Source organism: Tetrao urogallus, assembly GCF_951394365.1.
Source record: "Tetrao urogallus genome assembly, chromosome: 3".
Lineage (NCBI taxonomy): Eukaryota > Metazoa > Chordata > Aves > Galliformes > Phasianidae > Tetrao > Tetrao urogallus.
Genome location: NC_136815.1, coordinates 87,044,174 through 87,065,099, shown reverse-complemented (window position 1 = coordinate 87,065,099; position 20,926 = coordinate 87,044,174). Strand labels below are relative to the sequence as shown.

The following is a 20,926-nucleotide window of genomic DNA, read 5'->3' as shown; positions in this document are numbered from 1 at the left end:
ATGGACCTCTTAGTACATCGTAATTCCAGAACAGTGAAAACCTCTTGCTGACACAGGAAAAAAAAAAAAGCCTGATGCCATTCTGATTGGGCACAGAAAATCCGAGCTGCATCACAGTGCGAGCCTCGTAACGCCACACCCAGCAGCTTGATTGGGATATCATCTTCTCCGTCAATGAACAGCCAGGCTTCACGCGATAAACTCACTTCTAAATACACGATACAGCAGATTTGTTGACCTCAAAGAAAAAAGAATGATTTTAAGCTTTATTAGCCACGTTTGTGAAAATAAAGCATTCAGGGAACAAGCACTAACACCTGTTAGCAAAGATCATACAAACCCCTCTGATCTGAAGATAGATCTATACTCCTTACTAGTTCATTGTCTCTGCGACCATGTTAAACTGACAACAGATCTATTTTCTTCTTCATAATCTTGTGGGGTATTTACTCAAGCCTAATGTATGCAGTGCTTCTGCATATGAATAACTGCGTAGGAAACTCAGGAAAACCTCACCTCACTTAATGTGGTCGTCTGAACTTTTGAATCCTTTCAAACACTGTAGAGTAAGTCCCTGAGCCAAGAGATCACTTTTCGTGTGTTCAATTAAGTGACTAAATTGAAAATAAAATTCAATAAAGTGTCATTTTTAAGCTGTTACCTTAAATAGTTCTCAAATACAGGTTTCACTAATCACTTTGGTGACAGCACAGCTACACAGTGCCATCTAGCAGTGACTAACAGCACAGCAGTTACCATGATATTACATTTATTACATTGCATAGTTTGTAGAGGCCTTACTGCTTTAAGTACATTCCAAGAAACCAGCAGAATTGCTGGTAAGTAAACCAAAGATAAACTTCAACAGAGCAAATCTACACCGGCTCCTACAGTTCTCAGCTCGCTGAACACTGGTGGGAGAAGGTATTTAAAAGACTTTTCTTAAATAGCTTCCTATTTACACTAAAATTCTCCAATTTTTTTCAGAGAAGGTTTACAAAATTAAAAAAGAGAATTTTCATTATTATGGAGCCTTGTAGAGTTACTGCCTCAAGTCTGATATCAAAGTTAAATTTTGATCTAATATTCGTCTAAATTTTTTTCTTCACTGAATGCAGGAACTTAAAAGATTTGTTTCTCTGCTCCTCATAACTCTAACACTATAAAAGCATCTTACACCACTACTTACACTTATAAAAGCTACATACACCAATAAATCCAAGCCTGCTATGACATGGAGAAAGAAATGTAATCATTTATACCCAAAGAACTCGTAACAAGATGAAGTCCTTACCAGCTGAAGTCATACAAAACACCTACAGAAATCAAATAGTGTACAAAACACTAAAATAAAAAGGGTTTCAAGTCTAAAGCTCTTTTTTTTCCAGTCACATCTCAAGTACTTCTCAGCATAAGCAAACTCTGGTGCTAAATGAAAACTGTTGCCACCTCTTGCCCACTACAGTCATGCTCTCTCCTCTTCCTTTCTCGATGCATGCATACAGGTACCTTCAAAGATTTGTGCACCTTTGCAGCAAACCAATGACCTAATCTGGGTTTAGACTACAATGGCTAAAAACCATTGTGAATCTATTTGTGAAATACAGCAGTAAAGTAAAGGCAAAAAATAAAAGTGCGGTGACAATCTGCTTTTCAATTCAGAGGTCACATTCTTCAATTAGAAAAAAATAGAATACCACCTTTATGAGCAAACAATATTGTCTCTACATCAGCTATGACAGCAAATCTTTAGAGTATTTAAATCTCTAATAAATCTCTACAAATTAGTAGCAATTTGATACTTCATTTAAAAAATATTGCAAGATGTTTGCTGAAGGTAGTACACAAGCTATCAGCAAGTCAGACGTTTCATCTCGAGCAGCTCTTCATCAAAGCCATCTCCCACAGATATTCTTTCTTTCATTACTGCGTCCATTTGGTTTTTAAAATACCAGTTAGGAAAAGCCATTTGCTAATAGACTTTGATCTAGATTCCAGCTGTCATGGGACTTAAGTTTGGAAGCCGTATTTTGAATAACGTGTCAAACAACTTTTTATCCTTTTACCAGAACTGCACACACCAGATGAAGAGACTAATGCACATTGATGAAAATAAACCAGAGAACGTCCAATGAAGTGTAACAAGAGATGAGAGATCTAGTGGATGTGAGCTTTGGTAGAAGCTTTGAGGAATTCAGTCTGTTTAGCCTAGACACTAGAAGCCTATGGAGAGAAGTGATAACAGCACTCGAGTACGTGAAAGGTTGCTATGAAGAGGAAAGGAATCAGACACTGTCCATACCCACTGAAGAAAACAAAAGCAGTTGTGTGCTTGAACTCTGTTAAAAGATGAAGTTTACGCATTTGAAAACACTTCAAGTAGAAAGAACAGTTGATCATTTCCAGCAGATTATTAATTTATTACTGGAGATTTTTGACAATCTGCTAAAAACAAATATGCAGTAACAGCCCAGCCTTGGAAAGGAAAGATCAGTCATGCAGGTGCCTTTTATGCTGTGACCTGTGAGATTTCAACAGCGCACAAGGAATTTCTGCCAGTCACGAACATGAACTTACAAACTACTCCCTACCCGGTGGTCAGGGAAAACATTACTTAGTTCCTCTTCTCAGCTTCCTCTGCAACACTTTCAACCCCAGCAATGAACTCCACTTACTGTACCTGCTGTTTGGACTGTCTGCTTGAAAACAAGAAATATCAAGCTGACGTACTTCTAAATGATGACTATTTCTCCCCAATTCACTGAACAGCACAAGTGAAGCTTACCATCACATACACATACTTCAGCCTCAACAAAGGAGCCACTGAAAGCAATAAAAACACACTGGTCGAGTGTACTGTCATATCTACAGAAGATGAGGCTGCTTCACTGCTCTGCATTTCAAAAGTCATGGATAGAACCAAAGACCATTTGAAAAACACTTCAGTTTGTTAAACAAAAAACACCTCACAGCAAAAATGATTTGTGGAAACAGTCAACATGGGTTCACAAGGGGAGAATACTGTTTAACTAACTTAGTTTCTTTTTATTACAACGTTCTCCACCTAGTTGATCAAGGGAAGGCTATTGACATTATCTTTTTGGATTTCAGTAACGCTTTTGATGCTGTTTCTCACAGTATCATTCTAGACAAAACACCCAGCATACAGCTGAACAAAAACATAATGCAATGGGTGAGGCAGATGGATCAGACCCAAAGGGTTACAGTAAATGGGATCACAGCTGGCTGGTGGCCAGTCACAAGTGGGGTTCCTTCCACAAGTCTCCACTTTAGAGCCAGTCCTCCTTAATGTTTTCATAAATAATCTGCACATAGGACTAGAAGGTGTTTTTCAAACTTTGTTGATGATATGAAATTTGAAGGAGCTGCTGACATCATCAAGTGTGGAGAAACCTTGCAGAGATAACTATATAAATTACAGAGCTGGGCCATCATCAAGTGCAAGAAGTTCAACACAAGCAAGTGCTGGATTCTGCAGATTAACATTCAGCAATCCTAAGCAATTCCTTCAAAGCATGACAACAGCAAGCAAAAATGTCAGCCCATAAACAAGCAACAGAATTAAGTCAACTATCACTTAGGGACTCAATTACAAACAAGCAAACTTCTATCCTTAAAATCTGGCCAACAAAAGCTAAGAGTCCAAGATGCCTAATAAAATCAGCAGCCAAGTGATCTGTCTGCTATTAAATCATGTGCCAAAAAACTCTACCCTATACACCAGTGTCTTGTACCAATCAACAGCAATGCAGTTTTGGCACGATTAACTTGAAGCCTATTTATAGCCATCCAAGACAAAGTTTCTGCTTAGCTTCTTGCAGTAAGTAAATTCCAAAGCTAGGGATTTGACGCACGAGACAAATGCTTATGTCTTCTGTTTAAATACATAGGTCACTCAAAACTAGTGCCTCCTACTTATTTTCATGGAAACCAATACGCGATCACCATCAGCGACACATTTTGGCCAGCAACAAACAAGAGCCTGCATGCCACGCTTGGAAAGAATTGCAGCAGGAGAGGTGAGCCACTGCCACCACTGTTGAAATGCACTACTCACCATTTCACTGCGCTCACATCCACTCTTAGGTCTCCACAAATGTTCAGCAAGCAACAGTAAACATCAATGTTTTTTTTCTGCATGAAGAAATTCAATGACACATCTTTGCTTCATACACGCTTCCTTGTCAGGAATTTTGTCAGCCAACCCCTCTGCTGCCATCTTCACACAGCAATCAAGTGTAATGGGATATTGATGGGAAGGTTCCATCTTTGCTGCCACGCCATCGATACCCACCTCTGACACAGAAACAGGATGCATTACTTTCAGAGCAGCCCTCACAGATGAAACCTCTTCCTCAAACCCAACACTCAGAGTTAACTACAAATGGCAACATATCAATGCTGACAAGATTTGCAGATAGGCTTATCTGCAGACACATCATATCACAGCTAAGCATTACTATTTTAAAGACTGTATCGGGGATGCCAGCTTAGTATCCAGGGGGAGCTTAACTCATCTGCTCACAGGAACTATCCTACTTTCCACAACTGTTTGAAATGAGCAGAAAAAAAGATACCACTGAAACAGGATAGGATGAGAAGGAAATTTTCTAAGAACGGCAGACATCAGCTACGACACTAACATTCTAAAATACAGCTCTACCATGCAGTAGAATCAAGATGCAGAGACACTATTTCCCTTATGGTTAACAGCCCCTCTGTTTCTGCAGACGTCAAGTAATTACTGAGTTTCTGTGAAAGATTAACAGCCTACATGTAACTTGCTTAATATCAAAATAGTCCTCTGAGCAACACCTCCAGCAAAGAACAGAAGGACTGAAGATTCCACAGTAGTTCCATATCTTCAGAAGGAGGATACAAATAGCACACCAACTTGTTCCAACTTTGTATCAGACTGTGGCAATTCCATGAGCATGGAGCATCCTCCCTGCAAATTCATTCCAGCAGACAGCTGGAAAAGCTCCCAAACTCTGCCAGGGAAAGGTTGCTCTTGGCTAGCTTGCAGCTGTCCATTGTTTTAAATATCACTCATAATAAGAGATTATGTAAAAAAAAATAATTAAACAGTGGAAAAAACTACAACCCAGAAGTTCTGTAGAAGAACACGAGAAGTTCATGCCCACCCATAACAAATAAAATATTTGCACATGCCCAAATTAACTGTAACAAAATTCACAAGCTATGCGTTCAGCTAGGCCTCATTAACATCTGACCTAGGCCTCCACAGCAAGCAACACTCTCCCTTAAAAATAGTCTTTTATTTAAATCAGACCTAGACATCATTTAGAATTTACTTGAATAAATTAAAAATCTAGTATTGAAAATGTAGCACTGCACTAATGACAATAGTTACCTATCTGAAATGTTATCACTATTAAGCTGTAACAATTAATTACTAATCTGCAACATTAACTCAGTTTGCCTTTGCCCTATTAGCTAAATTCAGAGCTTCGCTAATGCTGTAGTTCTGCATCTCAACAGATAACATTTGTTCAGCTGTCCCCACAATTTCCAGTGTCTTAGTGGAAAGCTTTAAGACAGCTGACATAAATTATTAAATAAAAATTAACCCTTTGATGAAAATAATTAGGGAGTTGATAATTATAAGGAAAAATCTTTAATTAATGTTTCAAATAGGAGTCTTTATACCACCTTTATCAAGTATCAACTTCTCTAAATCAAACAAGCAGCAGGAAAGAGCTCCTCATGAATTTAACAACTGTAACCCTTTGTTATATATATATATATATATATATATATATATACACATGAATCCTGAATCCACAATACAGACTCCTTGAGAAGGGAGTCCAACACAGAGCCTAACAAAGTGGTAATTCTCAGCTAAAATAGATACCTTAAAAAAAAACCTGAAGTGCAATCACCAAGTTATCAACTAAATGGACGTAAAGACCAGAACGCTGACAGCAAATAATTTAAAATAGAGCAGATTTAACTAAATGCATACAACTGCACTTTGCCTAATAACCCAGTAACCCTAAGTTAAATCAGTAATATAGACCAACAATAATTAAAAAGCTACCTGCCCAGCTTACTGACAAAAGACACCAAGTGCTATCAAAACAGACAGGAATAGCTGTGCCCCAGATCTGCACTGCTTATCCAATGCTGCCATCTCTTGGGCCCCAATGATACAGCACTAACCATCCGAAGGGTTAGAGCTTCTGCCTTTAAACACACCTAAATCTCAGGCACAGTCTGCAATCTACTTTATATATTACCTTATCATGATTTAACTACTGTGCAACAGGAAAGCATTTATCTAAAAAGAAATTGGAAGGGATGTTTGAACTCAGACATGCCAATCAGGCCTGGGGAAATACTGTGCTGCGCCATAAAAAGAAAGGAAGTAGTTCATGTGAATAGCACGTATTATCTAAGCAGCAGATACACTCCAAGAGTAGGGCTTTGAGAGAAGGAAAACATCTACACACATTTATATTAGCTCCCCTCGTCACTGGACCTGTTTTGTACATCTGGGAATTGGGGGTACTCTCATCCAGGCTCACACGAACATATCTCTAGTTGGCCAAGATGAGTCACTAGGGAAATATAAATTGCACACAGCCCCATTGGATGGCAGGGGAGGAAGAGAAAGCACTTCCGAGAACTTCCACAAAGACTATGATCAAAAGATAACCTTCCTTTCCCAAGCTCCTACCTCAGAGTACACTGGCAAAAATCTGATTTATAAAAATCTGGTCTGCTCTTCTACTACCTTCCCTAAGTTTTCTATAAATAATTACTTGTTACATGTGAGACATGTGAAACCAGCTAAGTAGAATGCCCTACATCACTTATATGACTAAACTGAACTTGCTTCATCACTATTTATGCACTTACTGATTGCTTAACCATCTACCACATAAATACATTTTAGTTATGAGGATACAAGTTACTAGAACTCAAAGTTTACATTCTGTAATGTTATAATGTGATGGAAACTACTGCAATAATAGCAGAGGGGCACGATCCTAGTCTGCAGCAAAAAAGAACAAGCCCAAATGCAGCAGCTGCGGATGCAGAAACAAAGGAAGAAAAACCACTTACCTTTGGAAGGCCTCCAGCAGGCAGGGATCTCCAGCAGGATGCCCCTGCTTCCACTGCCAACCCTTACATGAGGTCTGGGAAGGAACAGATCCTGGCTCCACCTCTTCCACTCACTCATGTGCACTGCTTGCACCTGAGCATCATCAGGTTGGCCCTGCCTTCCCACCAGGTGCTCAATCACTGCTTCAGGCCATGACTCAGTATTTCCACTACACTTCCATAGTTCAATCCATTCCAAGTTCAGCCTTCTGTATTACAAGAAGTTCAGCATTGCCAGAACTAAACTCTATTGCACAACCAGTACAGCACATGGTCAATTTTTTTTTTTCCATTACCCTGCGCACAGAATTTACTTAGGCCCGCTCTCATCTTTCAGTTGCCAGCTCTGTGTCATGAAAGAAAAAAACAATCAATTTAGATGGACTGTAGAACAGATGACTAGCTTGAGATAAGGAAAATAATACATTCTTGATGTGATCAAGTGATAGAGGAATTGATAATGGCAATGATACGTGAAGCCAGTAGGAGAAAAGTGTAGCTTTCTTCTTCCCTCATTAATTGAGCAAACATTTCCCAGTTTAAGTTCTATCCTCTAACAGAAACAACACCCTCAAGGCCATATATCCCAAAAACAGAAACTTGCCTAACTGGAATGAGGAGTTGATACCGAGGAAGCTGAGGTAGGTAAAAGATCACAATGAAGTCATATATCTTGCATTATTCTGCAAGTCACAAGTTATCACTAAGAACTTTAGCCACACACAGGCAGGTTACATAGTACCAGTAATATACAGCTGCCAAAACCACAAATACAGATTAGTTTACAAGGTCTCAGGGCACACAGCTGCTGCAGATGAGAACCACTGCATGATGTTGCATTAAGCCCAAAATACAACAGGGCACCTCAGCAACTCCAGCAGAGCCACTGTCAGCCCTGCTGCCTCACGGAACACTTTCCACTGCGATGGGCAAAACCTCTACTCCTGCCAAGGCATCTTGAAAAGATGGCATTGCATGAAGGTGGTTGTCCCATGCCACGATTGTAGAAGTTACAAGGTGGCATTTCATCACCTCTCCTCATGTCCTTAGCCATCTCACTACAGAAGTTTCAGATCTTGTTTCTCCTTGGACGATGCTGCTCGATATTTTTTTTAATAGTTGTTTCAGCAGCAGAGAAAAACCAGATGAAACAAAACAAAAATCACCACATCCACATCCCAGGCATTCACACACTGCCTGTGCCTGGTAGAGCAGGATATTCAGGCCCAAGCACCAGGAAATAGAAGACAAAGCAAACTTGTGACCATCAACAGCTTAGAATCTCTGGAAACAGGAGATCATATTGTTGCAACTACTCAGTGCTATCTCAAGTCAATGATACCTGAAGCGTATCAATCAACCAAAAGCCCTCAGCATCCAATTAGCAGCCAGCTTGAATCTGAAAAAGACATCTGCCACATGAGCAATTAAACAGGTGTACAAGGTTATTGACTAATGCAAAAATTAAGCTGGATATGTGACACTAGAAATCGAAGGCAAATACTTCAGCAAGGGTATGAAAAAACACAGGATTTACATCTCAGTTCACTTCTCTGCACTGCCAGGCTACTTCACAGTGAATGACAGTTTAATCACTACAGAGTTGTAAGGGAAAACTGGTGCTTCTCATCTCCAGAAAGGTTGTTTGGGAATTCTGTGTATTTCTCCACACTCAGCCTCCTCAAAAAGGCTTTTCTCCTAAATTGGGACTGCAAACACAAGTACTTGAAAAGTACAATCTAAAAGCAAACACTGATCTGGAATTCTGATTGATAAGGCTGCACAATACGCACATCATTAGCAGCTAATAAACACTTGTCTTAGTTCTAGTTTGTTGGGGTATTTGGTTTTTTTTGAAGCTATCTCACAAGTGTGGTTCATACAACCATCCAGTAGTTGCTAATTTGTTTAACAAACTCTTGTGAAGGGGCAGAGAAGTGTTATCAGCAAGGTGGAAAGAGAAAAGACCAACTGTTAATTCTTACCTGAACGCATATACCAGAAGCCTTGGTCAAATACCTCATCAATAGCTACACAGGCTGCAGAAAGCTTAAGTTAACAAACATGAAGAATACAATAACCTGTTCAAGTGGAGATTATATATTTACTAAACATCCGTGAAATAAATCCAAGTTTAACATGACTGGAACTTTACTCTGCAATAGAACAGCAATTATAAAACCACATTTAAAAATATAAAATAAAGCATCAAGTTCTGAATTAGACTTAATACCTGAATAGCCTCAGTTGTTATTTCCCACTTGGATGAACAAAATGGATGATGCAGCATGCTTCACTGCATCTGTAGGCTGTCATCCAAAATCTGGGAGTGAACAATCCAAGTGTTACTAAGTATGGCTTATGCGGTACAATGAACATTAGGCAACGCCTCTAAATACCAGTTCTGCAGAGGAGCATCACTCCATCAAACAAACTCACAGGTAAGTTGTCCAAGATAGTAAAAAAGGCACTTCTACAAAGACTAATGTCAAGTTGCAGAAATGAAACAAAACATCCTGATAACCTAATTTCTCTATGCTAAATGAAAGCCAAGTTCACTGAATTCACAACAAATTTTCACTCTTTTTCTACTTCCGAAGTCTCACACTACAGGAGGGAAAAATGTTCCACACAAGCACTTATTTCTTAAAAACCAGGTAGTGATGATGAGCAGCTATTGCTTCAGTTCTGCTGAATTTTTATTAATAAAGACTTTTCTTCCTTTCTTACTGCTTATTCTTCTGGTACTTTTAATGCATTGCTAGTTTTTCCTCCTCATCTCTTAGCAATTAGGATGGATCAGCCTAACTGCTTGATCCCCCAGAAACATATTCATGAATGTTAGGCCACAAATCATTCATCCCACAGAAAGAGAAACCTACAAATGCCAACAGGCATTAATAAGACTTTCCACTTTAGCAGCCTAACGTTTCTCAGCTGCTCAGCCAGCAGCAGCTGGCAGAAAATGCTGTTAAATGGTAGGCATACTGAACTCCCTTCCCTAACAACCACCTGTTTCCAAGCACAGGAGAGCTCCCAGCTCTCCCACTGCAGGGTTTCTTTCTTCAGGGCCTACTAGTGGGCAGCTATGCAGGCATATCTAACCTGTAGTGAGCCACGGTGCCAAGAAACCAAAGCCAGTTTCAGAACAAGTAAAGCCACAAGGTATATTATTTACAGAATAAGCAAAAAAACCATAGCACAGTCCTAGGCTAACAGCAGCAGGTCCACATTTTCAATAGGGTAGAATTCACACAGCAAACAGGGATAAGGAATAGCATTAGTAGTAGTTTTTCACAAGTCAGAAACTCACTTCTGTAATTAGAACACATTCTAGTCAACTTACAAAGTAAATTGCACTGTTACAGAAGTCTGTCTGATATCTCTTTCTATTATTTCCATCCTTGCAATTACATAGAAGGTGCTGGAAATCGTGCTTGATCATTTTCCTCACCAAGAAACAAGAACTGCAAGTAAAGATAACATCTTAGTTCTTAAAAACAGAACATTATTCCAGCATTTCTTCAACTCTTGAACTGTTGACTCAAAAACTCAGGAACTAGTAGGAAATAGACTGACCAAAACACTTCTTATTTAAGTAATGCTCTTCAAGATGCTGACCAACAAATCATCTTTTTCACATTGGTAAATATTTTCATATTTTCCTCAAGTTTATAACAGTTTTTCACTAAAGTAACAAATTCAAGCAACACAAGACATCAATTTAGAAATCAGCCCTTGGAAAATAAGGGTTTTTTTTTTTTTATAAAGTTTTTTCTTTTCATTGTTTAAACAAGTTACATTGAGCTTCATTCTAAATACGCAAACGTTTATTGCAATTAAGTAACATTGGCTGTTACTGACTTCTTAATGACAAGAAGAGATCGAGCACCTTCATGACATTCTATCTTACTTTTGACAAGACAGTACAAAAACATAATGGGAGATACTTAAAGAATGTTCAGTAAACTTTATGTCCTTAAGAGATACTTGAAGAATGTTGGGAAACTTTCTATACTGATATTTCCTCTCTACAGAAGGATCAGAGCCTGATCAGTAAGCTATGCTAAAATCTTAGCTGCCGTTTTGTCAAGAGCAGGACAACAGCCTTTGGCTTCACTGCACCCCTCAGACAAGTGATTGACCCCACTTCCTCTCTATCCTCCCACTAAAAACCACTATCTGCAAGCACCTTCCCTTAGCCTTACCTTATTAAGGCTCAAGAAAACCAGAAAACCAGACCATACACTGCATGCTTTTGGGCCCTTGTGCTGGTGCCCAAACTGGCCCTAAGCTGAAGCACTGGGCACAGCACTCCAAATGTTCTCACCAATACCAAACAGAGCTGATGGGTCACTTTCTGCTAACAGGGCAGGACACAGAGTGTTTTGCTGCAAGGGCACATTGCTGACTCGCATTCAGCTTCTTGTCTGCCTCAACCTGCCAAACTGCTCAGCTTACTCCCACCTTTAACACTTGGCACTTGGTCACAGTAACCCCAGGATTCTCCATTTGCCTTTACTGAATATCAGAAGGTTCCTATTAACCCCTTCTCTCCAGTCTATCAGGGAGAATCTGAACAGAAGCACTGGTTTTCAGCCTATCAAGCATTTCTCTCATTTTGACATAGTCTACTAGCTTGTTGAAAGCACCACACGTCTTCCACGACCAGTAAAGACATCAAATAGCATTAGTCCCAGTGTGAAACCCTGAGGCATCATCAGCAATCCAAGAACGAAACAGACACCCTCATATACAGTTCTCAGCAGAAGCACCACTACATTGAGCAGAAAGGCAGATGCCCTCTTAAATACAGTTACCACACTTGAAATACTTGCACTCAGTTCTACCCTCACTAAAAGCCTACGAAGGAGAATGTTCAACTGATGGATTTGTAAAAATTCACTTTTGCCAGAATTAGTAAACAATACTTTTTCTCTTCTGAAAAAAATGCAATTTCCAGAGCTACTTAAATTAATCCAATTAAAAAGTTAAATAATTTCACACACAAAAAAAACACCACCATAACTTTTGCCTGCCACTTCAGCATTTTTAAATACGTTCATATGTTTATACACACACAAATTAAGGACACTGACTGTTACTTTCTGGTCATTATTAAAACAAATCTCACATTCAGTTACAGAAATTATTCTGAAAATACTCCTGTCAGTTAGTGCTGCTCCTATTAAGCTTTCAGTTCTCTATTTCAGATTATAAAAGTGAACTTATTTATATTCCAAAGCTAAAAGCAATTTGGTTTTCCAAAAAGAGAAATTATCATATATATATATATACACACACACACACATATATACACACACACACACATATATACACACACACACATATATACATACATATATTTATTTATTTAAGTTTCTTCTTACACTCTTCCTATGTTGCTGCCAATAAAACTCCAATAGCACAAAACAGTCAAACCTTAAAAAAACCTGAGAAAACAGCAATAGCCCCTGAACACTATACAGAAGGAAATGTAAGGTAAGGAGAGATTAAAAATGAAGAAAGTCACAAGGCCAAGCTGATATCTCATTTGTAGTCTTACCAAAATAGCTGCCACAAAGAAGGATTTCTGGATGAGCACCCCAAGGAAAAGAAGAAAAAGCGTTTTCATCTTTTAAACCTACAGGATCCAGTCCTGCATCATCCCACCTCCACCCCATCCACCATCCCTACGAAGGATGATTCACACAGAACATCTCAACTCAGTTCCAGCAGCAAATATGCCTATTACTACGTACCTGAAAACATGTAACAAGTTGCCATCTCTGAACACTTACCCCAAAATTCTGGACTAAGTGACTTTGCTGCTATTATTACCTGTAATTTTGTATCCATACGCAGCTAGCTGTCCCGCCATATATTCACCATCTGAATTATTGTGAGAACATCCCCACGTACGAATCCAGATTTTCTGAATACCAGGAATCACACTGTTACATAGAAATGAATCAAAAAGGCAAGTTAAACACAAGCTTCCACTTCAGAACTATTGAGCACATTAAGCTAACTGCACTTCTCTAAACATATAACATAAGTAACACAAACAGGAACAAATGCAGAACAGGAGAGGAAGGGCATCACAGTTGTTATTAGAGTAACAGAGCATTGCATTTGGGATGGAGATCACTTTCTTCACAGCAACCCACACAGTGCTGTGCTTTGGATGTACGACTACAACACTCTGATTGCACATTCAAGTTCTAGCTACAGCTGAACAGTGTTAGCCCAGCATCAAAGGCTTCTGCTTCCCACCATGCATTTCACTGCAAGTAGACTGGGGTTTTCCATATCATATGACACCATAATCAACAAAAAAAAAAAAAATAAGAACCCTGAGAATCTGGTCTATCCAAATTAAGCACTGTCCTGACACAGTCTGGGCATCAGTCTTCTGTAGGAGACTCCACACCTTCCCTTATTAAACCAGGCTTCTTCTCAGGCCATACATTCTCTTGCTTTTGATCTTCTGACTCTCACTCTCAGCCTGCTGGGAAAGGATGAGAAAGCAGCTGGGTGGGTACTGAGCTGTGGGCCAGGGCCAAACCACAAGACTGCCAGTTAGAATTCTCTATGTTTGGGTTTCTTTTTGTTTTTTAAATACGAGCTTGAATAAGCTGTTAATCACAGAACAGATGCAAGACCTTTATTTTAGAGCAAGTATTTCTTGCGAACACATTTGAAGTTTTCAACAAAACAGAGTTTGAGATTTGCCTTCATTGCTTCCACAGATTGCCCCTCTCTTCCCAGACTAAAGCCTTGACTTTAAACGCAAGACTGACTATCTAAGTCTATCTCAGGACAAACAAACAACCTCGAAAGTCTAAAAGCACTTGAAAACAACCGACACAAACAAGTCCCTAACAGTCTCCAAATAGTGGTGGAACTTCTAGACGCATTAAGGCTAAATCCTTGGTTGTCTCACCTAAGTAAAAGTGACTGCTCTGTAATAATTTTTGTCCATCTTCTTCAAAACAGAGCAACCACTGACCTGCGCCAGGACTCTAAGGCAGTTCTAGAGCAAACCTGAGCAGCAGCTCCTGGTGCCATTTCACTCAAACATTTTGGTTTGGTTTTGTTATAAGTTTGTTTTGGGTTGGTTTGGGTGGGTTTTTTTTTTTGCTTTTGGACAGACTTTATTTTTTGGGGGGGTTGTTTTTAAATAAAAGAACAACATGCAAGAAAGTTTCTCCTGCTGACACTGTTAGATTTAAATCTGAAGTTTACTTTAGATTTTGCAATTTTCTCAATGGATCAGACAAAGAAGAAACACGCTTTGCATCTGGGACTTCAACATTTAAGTGCTCTAAAGATAAATCTTCTCACACAAGCAAGTTCTCAAGCAGGCTCCTTCAGGTACCACGCAAGTTTCTGACCTCTCTGGATAGCACTTTTACACAATAAAAGTAGAATCATGGGAAATTTCATGCATATGAAAACATGGTTAGATTGTCTGCAACTAACTCAAGTTTCATAAACAAACAGGAATGCTATCATCAAACAAAAAATCCAAAAGGCAGGACAGAAAATACCTTTAAGAATTCTGTGGTTTGGGTTTTGTTCATCTGGTTTTCATTTAACACAAATAGATCCAGTTTTACAACATCCTTCCCCTTGAACAGTAGGGGTCATGGATGATAAATGCAACAACTGCAACAACCAACTTCTCTCAGCAATTGCCAATTTATTTCTGTATATCCTCATTACAGTCAGTAGCTAATAAATTTCATCTCATTATGACATTAAGCCTCAGTTTGTCATCATTCTCATAATGATGTGCAGATTTCCCATTCTAGATGTCAAAAGACTATACAAGGACTGAAAAGCTGCACTCTTCAGAACAACTTAAGTAATTCAAATGGAGCAGACAACTTTTCAGTAACATGTAAGAAACAGGACCCAATTTTTTTTTCCAGTCTGATTACTTCATTAATCATATTTCCATCATAAAGGATCATAGTAAAGCTTAGCTTGAAAGAAACCTTAAAGATAATCTAGTTCTACCCCCTTGCTATGGGCAGGGCTGTCACTCCCTACTACCGAATCAGGCTACCCAGGGCCCTAACCAACCTGGCTGTGAATGCCTCCAGGATTGGGGCCTCCCCAGCTTCCCTAAACAACCCATTCCAGTGCCTCACCACCCTCTTGTAAATAAAGAATTTCTTCCAGAAATTTAAAGAAATTTAAGGAATTTAGCTAACGTAAATGTCCCTTGTTTTAGTTTAAAACCATTCTCCCTTGTCCTATCACTATCACACTGTGTAAAAAGTCAGTCTTCCTCCAAAGCTCTCTTGCTTTACTGGAAGGCTACAGTGAGGTCTCCTTAGAGCCTTCTCCAGGCTAAACAAGCTCAAATCCCTCAGCCTTCCTCCATAGGAGAGGTGCTCCAGCCCTCTGATCATCTCAGTGGCTCTCCTCTGGACCTGTTCCCAGAGCTCTACATCTTTCTTGTGTTTAGGTCCCAGGCCTGGACCCAGTACCCCAAATGGGGCCTCGCAAAGGCAGAGCAGAGGGGCATGATCACCTCCCTCTCCCTGCTGGCTACCACTCTTCCGATGCAGCTCAGGATGCAGTTGCCCATCTGCCCTTCAAGTGCACACCGCTGGTTCACATCCAGCATTTCATTCACCAGGGCTTCCAAGTCCTTCTCAGCAGGGCTGATCTCAGTGACCAGTCCATACACAACCTTGGGATTGCTCTGACCCAAGAGTGCTCTCTACTGAAAAACCCAGAGAAAGATATTTGCCTAGGGGTTTATTATTCATTACCGCTGCATTTTACAAACGCTATTTACTCTTGTAAGTGATTCAGATTTTATATTTTGAGATAATGGGAACTTCCACCTTACTTTTATAACTTGAAAGTGAAGAAATAAGCAAGACAGACCTAATGGTAGAACTTACCTGTCACGCGGAGGATCATCATCTGTCTGAGTTCCTTGCTTCCAACTGCGCTTTCGCACTTTGGGAAAAACATTCTTTCTTACATATCGCCAATCATGGGGCTTCAAATCTTGTGCTGACACGATATCTTCAATATCTTCCAGCACTGAGTCACAGGCAGCAGGCATCTCTGAGAAACGTAAGACTGCCATTAGCAAGCACTTGAACACAAAGCCAGGTTCTAGCACATATCTGAACTACAGCACACATGCAAGGGATATTCAAAACAAAGACAATCAGTTATCCCAAGTTATTTCCTGATGCTGTTTTCTCCCAAGATCCTCCAGGCAGGGAGAAAGCTACAAAAGCTAAGTTCCTGTTTTGTTTTGGGGGAAATTATTTGCTTAGTTTTTTTTTGTTTTGTTTTGTTTTGTTTTTTTTTTTTAAATCTGTATCTTCTAATTCAAAAAGCCTGCAGCTTCTCTGACATCAGATATGGTGCTCTTAATCCCACCAGGCATCACAGCGCAGTGAGTTCCTGTTATCTGTGAGAGATGCTTTACTCACACCACATGAGAAGAACTGCAGACAGTCTTGCACGTCTGCATCACAGACTGTCGTGGGCCTTTTATGTGGATGCCAAAAATAGGGGCACAGTAGTTCAATACATCTTGGTAATGCATGAGAATACAAAACAAATGAAGCATTCCTAAAAATCCTAACCCCACAGGCCTTACATTTAAATGCAATCATTCAGTAACATGGAAAAATCAAAACTTCTATCCTCAGGTGCAGGATGTCAAACAACACCCAGCTAGTATAAAATATTATGATCTGACCAGTATAATATGCTAAAACATCATTAACATTTATTCTGTTTTCCACAAGAAAGTGAGTTCTTTGGAACTTTTGCACCTTCTCGTTGGTAAAGGTATTACACAGATGTATATAAGGCTGTATGTAGCTATACAAATACACGGATCTTCTAGTAAACCTCAAGATCCGGATCATTTTTGGAAAAGAAAAAAGGTGATCTGTTCAAGTCGGCTACAAAAAAAAAAAGTACACACTACAGTTAATTCTTAATCAGAATTAAGTTTGATCTACCATTGCAAACCTGATCTAGTACGTGTTTCAAGAAATCAGTTCACTTATGAAACTGCATAAAGGCACTTCATAAAGTTTACGGAGAAAATACAAAAGTGTTCTAAAAGACAGTGAGAAACGAGACAGGCAAGGCTTTCATTTCTTTAGAAACTGATTTTGGAATCTGAGAATTCAACCTATGGTACTATAAGATACACCCAGGTTTTGCAGTTAAATAATTCAACAATGTAAGATGTAAAAGGTCAGTACGTTTTTCCAGTATGAGTGCTTTTGCCAACCTTGCAAAATATACCTCTAGATAAAACTTCATACAACCTGAACCATTAATCCTCCATGTTTAACTTCAAAAAGAGAATTTTCTTGTGTTAACATTACTGAGTGAGCATGGCCATTAAACTACAGATATCTAGCTAAGGAAATAAGTCACTGTTTTACCCTACAAGCATTTTTCATAGCAGATGATTAAACAAGCAGACAGAATGGAAATGGAGCAAATAATATAGAAGTTACTGCTTAGACAAAACCTAGCTTCAGAGATCATCTGGTTGCCAAATTCATTCCGTCTTCTCACCTAAGCACATGCAGACTATATCTCTGGGCTTAAGGACAATGACATATACTTTTAAAGAATGTTGCTTTCAAAAGGAATAAGCTGAAATTCTCTGCTTCGATATCAAATACTAAATTGAATACAAACAGGATTTTCCTAAAGCTCCTATCACTATTTTGTCCAGAGAAACATAGAAATAGAGGGAAAACATGATTTCATCTAAGAAACTAAACATCCTTTAAGAAGCTATACTGAAACACAAGTGAAGAACTCTTAAGTCTTAAAAGCAGAAGTCTCTAAAAAATTCTTAAAAGCAGTTACCTGCTTTTTAAATGATCTCATGGGAACAGAGAAAGAGGTGGGAGGCAATTACTCAGTTCCTCAGGAAGAAACAGGATTTAAAAACCTACTCCTAAGCCTTCACTATGAATTTCTTGTTCTGGTCAGTACTGAGGGTACATTTTTAGGCACTAGCAGAGCTTTACACACAAATGCATACAATAAAAACGAAAAAGAACCCAAGAGGTAAATTTGCTCAGTATGGACCAAACAGCACAGCATAACTGCTCAGGTGCTGCCTCATCCCAGCATATATAAAAGCTTCCTCCCAGGCAAACCCCACACGAACACCTACCCCCACAGCAGCTTATGATGTTCCACGTAATTAACATAGGGAAGAAAGGTGACATCCCTTACACTGAGTTATATCTACGTGTAATACAGTTAACTAAACACAGAGAAGGAAAAAAGCTTTGGGTGTTTTCCCTTGTAGAATTCCCTCTTGTAGAATCATAACCGTGTAACAAAACAGCCGACAGAATGAGCCTGATTTACTTCGGCGGCCCACAGAAGAAAGAACGCGGCCAAATAAAATCCGTACCTTTTTAAGCAAGGTGTCAACTCTTCTGGACAATAATCCTGGAGGGAAAAAAAAAGTGACAGAGCGTGAAGGAGCAGAACTGAAGGACAGGAAGCGCCGTGTGCCGCACCACTGCCGATGAAGCACTCCTCCAACAGGTGCCTCGGGTACATCGAGCCGATCCCGCTCTTACCACCACAGGAAGAAAACGGTGCTGCTAACGCAAAACGGCCCAGAGCCGGGCGAGCCCTCCTGACGAGCTCGGGGACCGGCGGTTCCTCCTCGCCACAGGACTGGCAACGGACCCTGGGCACCGAGCAGGGACGCACCGCACCGGCCGTGCCTCCCAACCGCTGCCAGCGCAACGCTCACCTGCGCGCGACGCGCAGCGCCTCAGACACGCGGCGCCATCTTGGACCCCCCCGCCTTCCGCAATGGGCGCGGGGCGGAGCCGCGACGGCGGCCGGCAGCGGGCAAAAGAAGTCTGGAATCTTTGCTTCGCCCTCCAGAGAGCAGCAGGCTGCAGCGTCCCTCGGGCGGGAGGGAAAGGCGATGAAAGCCCCGAGTGTGCTCTGTAATGGGCCCGTTGGTCTCCTGGCAGATAAAACTTGGCAGCTTCTCACCACGAATCTCTCTTTCTCTCCTGCTCTTTTCTCCCTTAAAAGTGGTGCTTATTTTATGTCGCGCTTATCTCGCAATAACCCCGAGCCAAAAATAAATAAGTAAATCCCACAATGATATCAACGTGAACAAAGGAACGGGAGAGATTTGAAGAGGAAAATCGAGACGGCGAAACAAGTACTTCATTTAAAGCAGCCTTTAAGAACAGACAATTCGAGGCAGGACTGAGTGCTGTTAAAAGCCCCATGGCCATCGTTACAGCTCCAGGCGCACTCAGCTCTCTGATTGCTCCTTGTTTAAAGCTGGAGTATTGCAGGGGTGCTGTCGGTGGGAGGGATGGTGAGGTGTAATTCACTGCTTCTGTGGTGTTTTTCACTCAGAACAGAGTGGAAGAAAAACATTTTAAAATCCAGAGGTGCATTCATCTGTTTTAGACATCCTCCTTCATAGCACAGCCTAAGTAGCCCTCGGTATGTCAAAGTCGCTGTATGCAGAGCTACGTGCATCCACACCTGTCAGCATAGACACGTGCATTGCCAGTGATAGCACTTTAACCACTTCCTTATTAGGTGAATGTTCTTCCCTTTTCAGTTTCAGTTTCAGTGTTTTTTCTTTTTATTGTTTCATTTGCGCTCAGTGAATTAAACTTTGTTCTGGGAGTGCTGTGCTACCTCGCAGTGACCTGACCAGCCAAGCGTTACCCCTCTGGTTAAACAAAACTAGGTGAACATCAGCACTGTTCTGTGACTGACTGGAGGACCAGAGCACAGATAGCCTGAGAGACCTACCCAAAATCTCCAGATGGCCAAGGTTGACAGAACAGCTTATGTTAAGGGGAGATAGGTCTGAGAGCAGCTCCTAGGAAGCTGTAACAGCAACCCTACACAAGTGCCATACCTGGTGACATAAATAGGCCATGCTGCTCAGCGTCAGCATGATCCAGCAGAGCTCTTACTTTGACCCACTGAAAGGAATTCATAACATTAGGCGGTTTCTGTGCCAGCACAGTCCTGTTGCTTCCTAGGATGTAGCCACAACTTGGAGGGAGCCCTGTGCTTTGAATTTTATGAGTCTGAAGTGCTTTGTAGCAAATTCATGAAAAACTACCAAGCTGCGCAGAGATCTGTGGTGATGCTTCAGCAGGTGGCAAAGGAAGCAGAGGACTGCAAGAAGGAAGCTTTGCTGTATCTACTCAGGAAGGTTCCTTGTGAAGAGGCAGCAGCTGGCAGTGCAAGACCCAGTACTGTCCTTCAGTTAGCAGATGATAAATCCTCAGTTGTTCTGGAGGATCTCACTTAACAGCCTTACAAAAAGGGAAACAGCCTGCTGGTTGACTGAGGACCCAAATTTTGGTGACAAACTTATTATCTGATAACTAACGTGCACTTCTGGGTAGTAGAGTAGGTAGGAAGTCAGGCAGGGAAGAAAATATGAGTTCTAAAGTTAGATACGAGAAATCAGATTTCTTTCTTCTTTCCTGCAGTTCAGGCGAATCTAGACCCTCGTGTGTCAGCAACGCTCAGTGCTGCTTGGAATGGAAAGCTATGCCCTTTTTTTCCCCCGTCAGATGGAATTCTCTCTACAGGTTCAAGAGCATTTAACTCCTCTGTTAAGGGTGATGTTGTTGCCAATCAGTCAGTCTAGTTTTGACAGATGTTGTAGAATCCTTTTCCTATTTGCCAGCAACCAAGAAATGCAGCACTCATAGGCCACAATAATACCTACTTGAAATAA

The 20,926-nt window shown here is 40.5% G+C and overlaps 1 protein-coding gene across 1 annotated transcript in view; it reads right to left on the bottom strand.

The window, feature by feature from the left end:
* The window catches only part of CDKAL1 (CDKAL1 threonylcarbamoyladenosine tRNA methylthiotransferase), a gene marked incomplete at its 5' end in the record, with an annotated part of 370,841 nt that extends 354,598 nt beyond the window's left edge, over nt 1–16,243 (bottom strand). Inside the window, 2 exons of the mRNA XM_079533182.1 lie at nt 12,994–13,106; nt 16,077–16,243. Coding sequence (XP_079389308.1) covers nt 12,994–13,106; nt 16,077–16,243 — 280 coding nt within the window. The remainder of the gene's footprint in view (nt 1–12,993; nt 13,107–16,076) is intronic.
* Between the last annotated feature and the right edge of the window lie 4,683 nt (nt 16,244–20,926).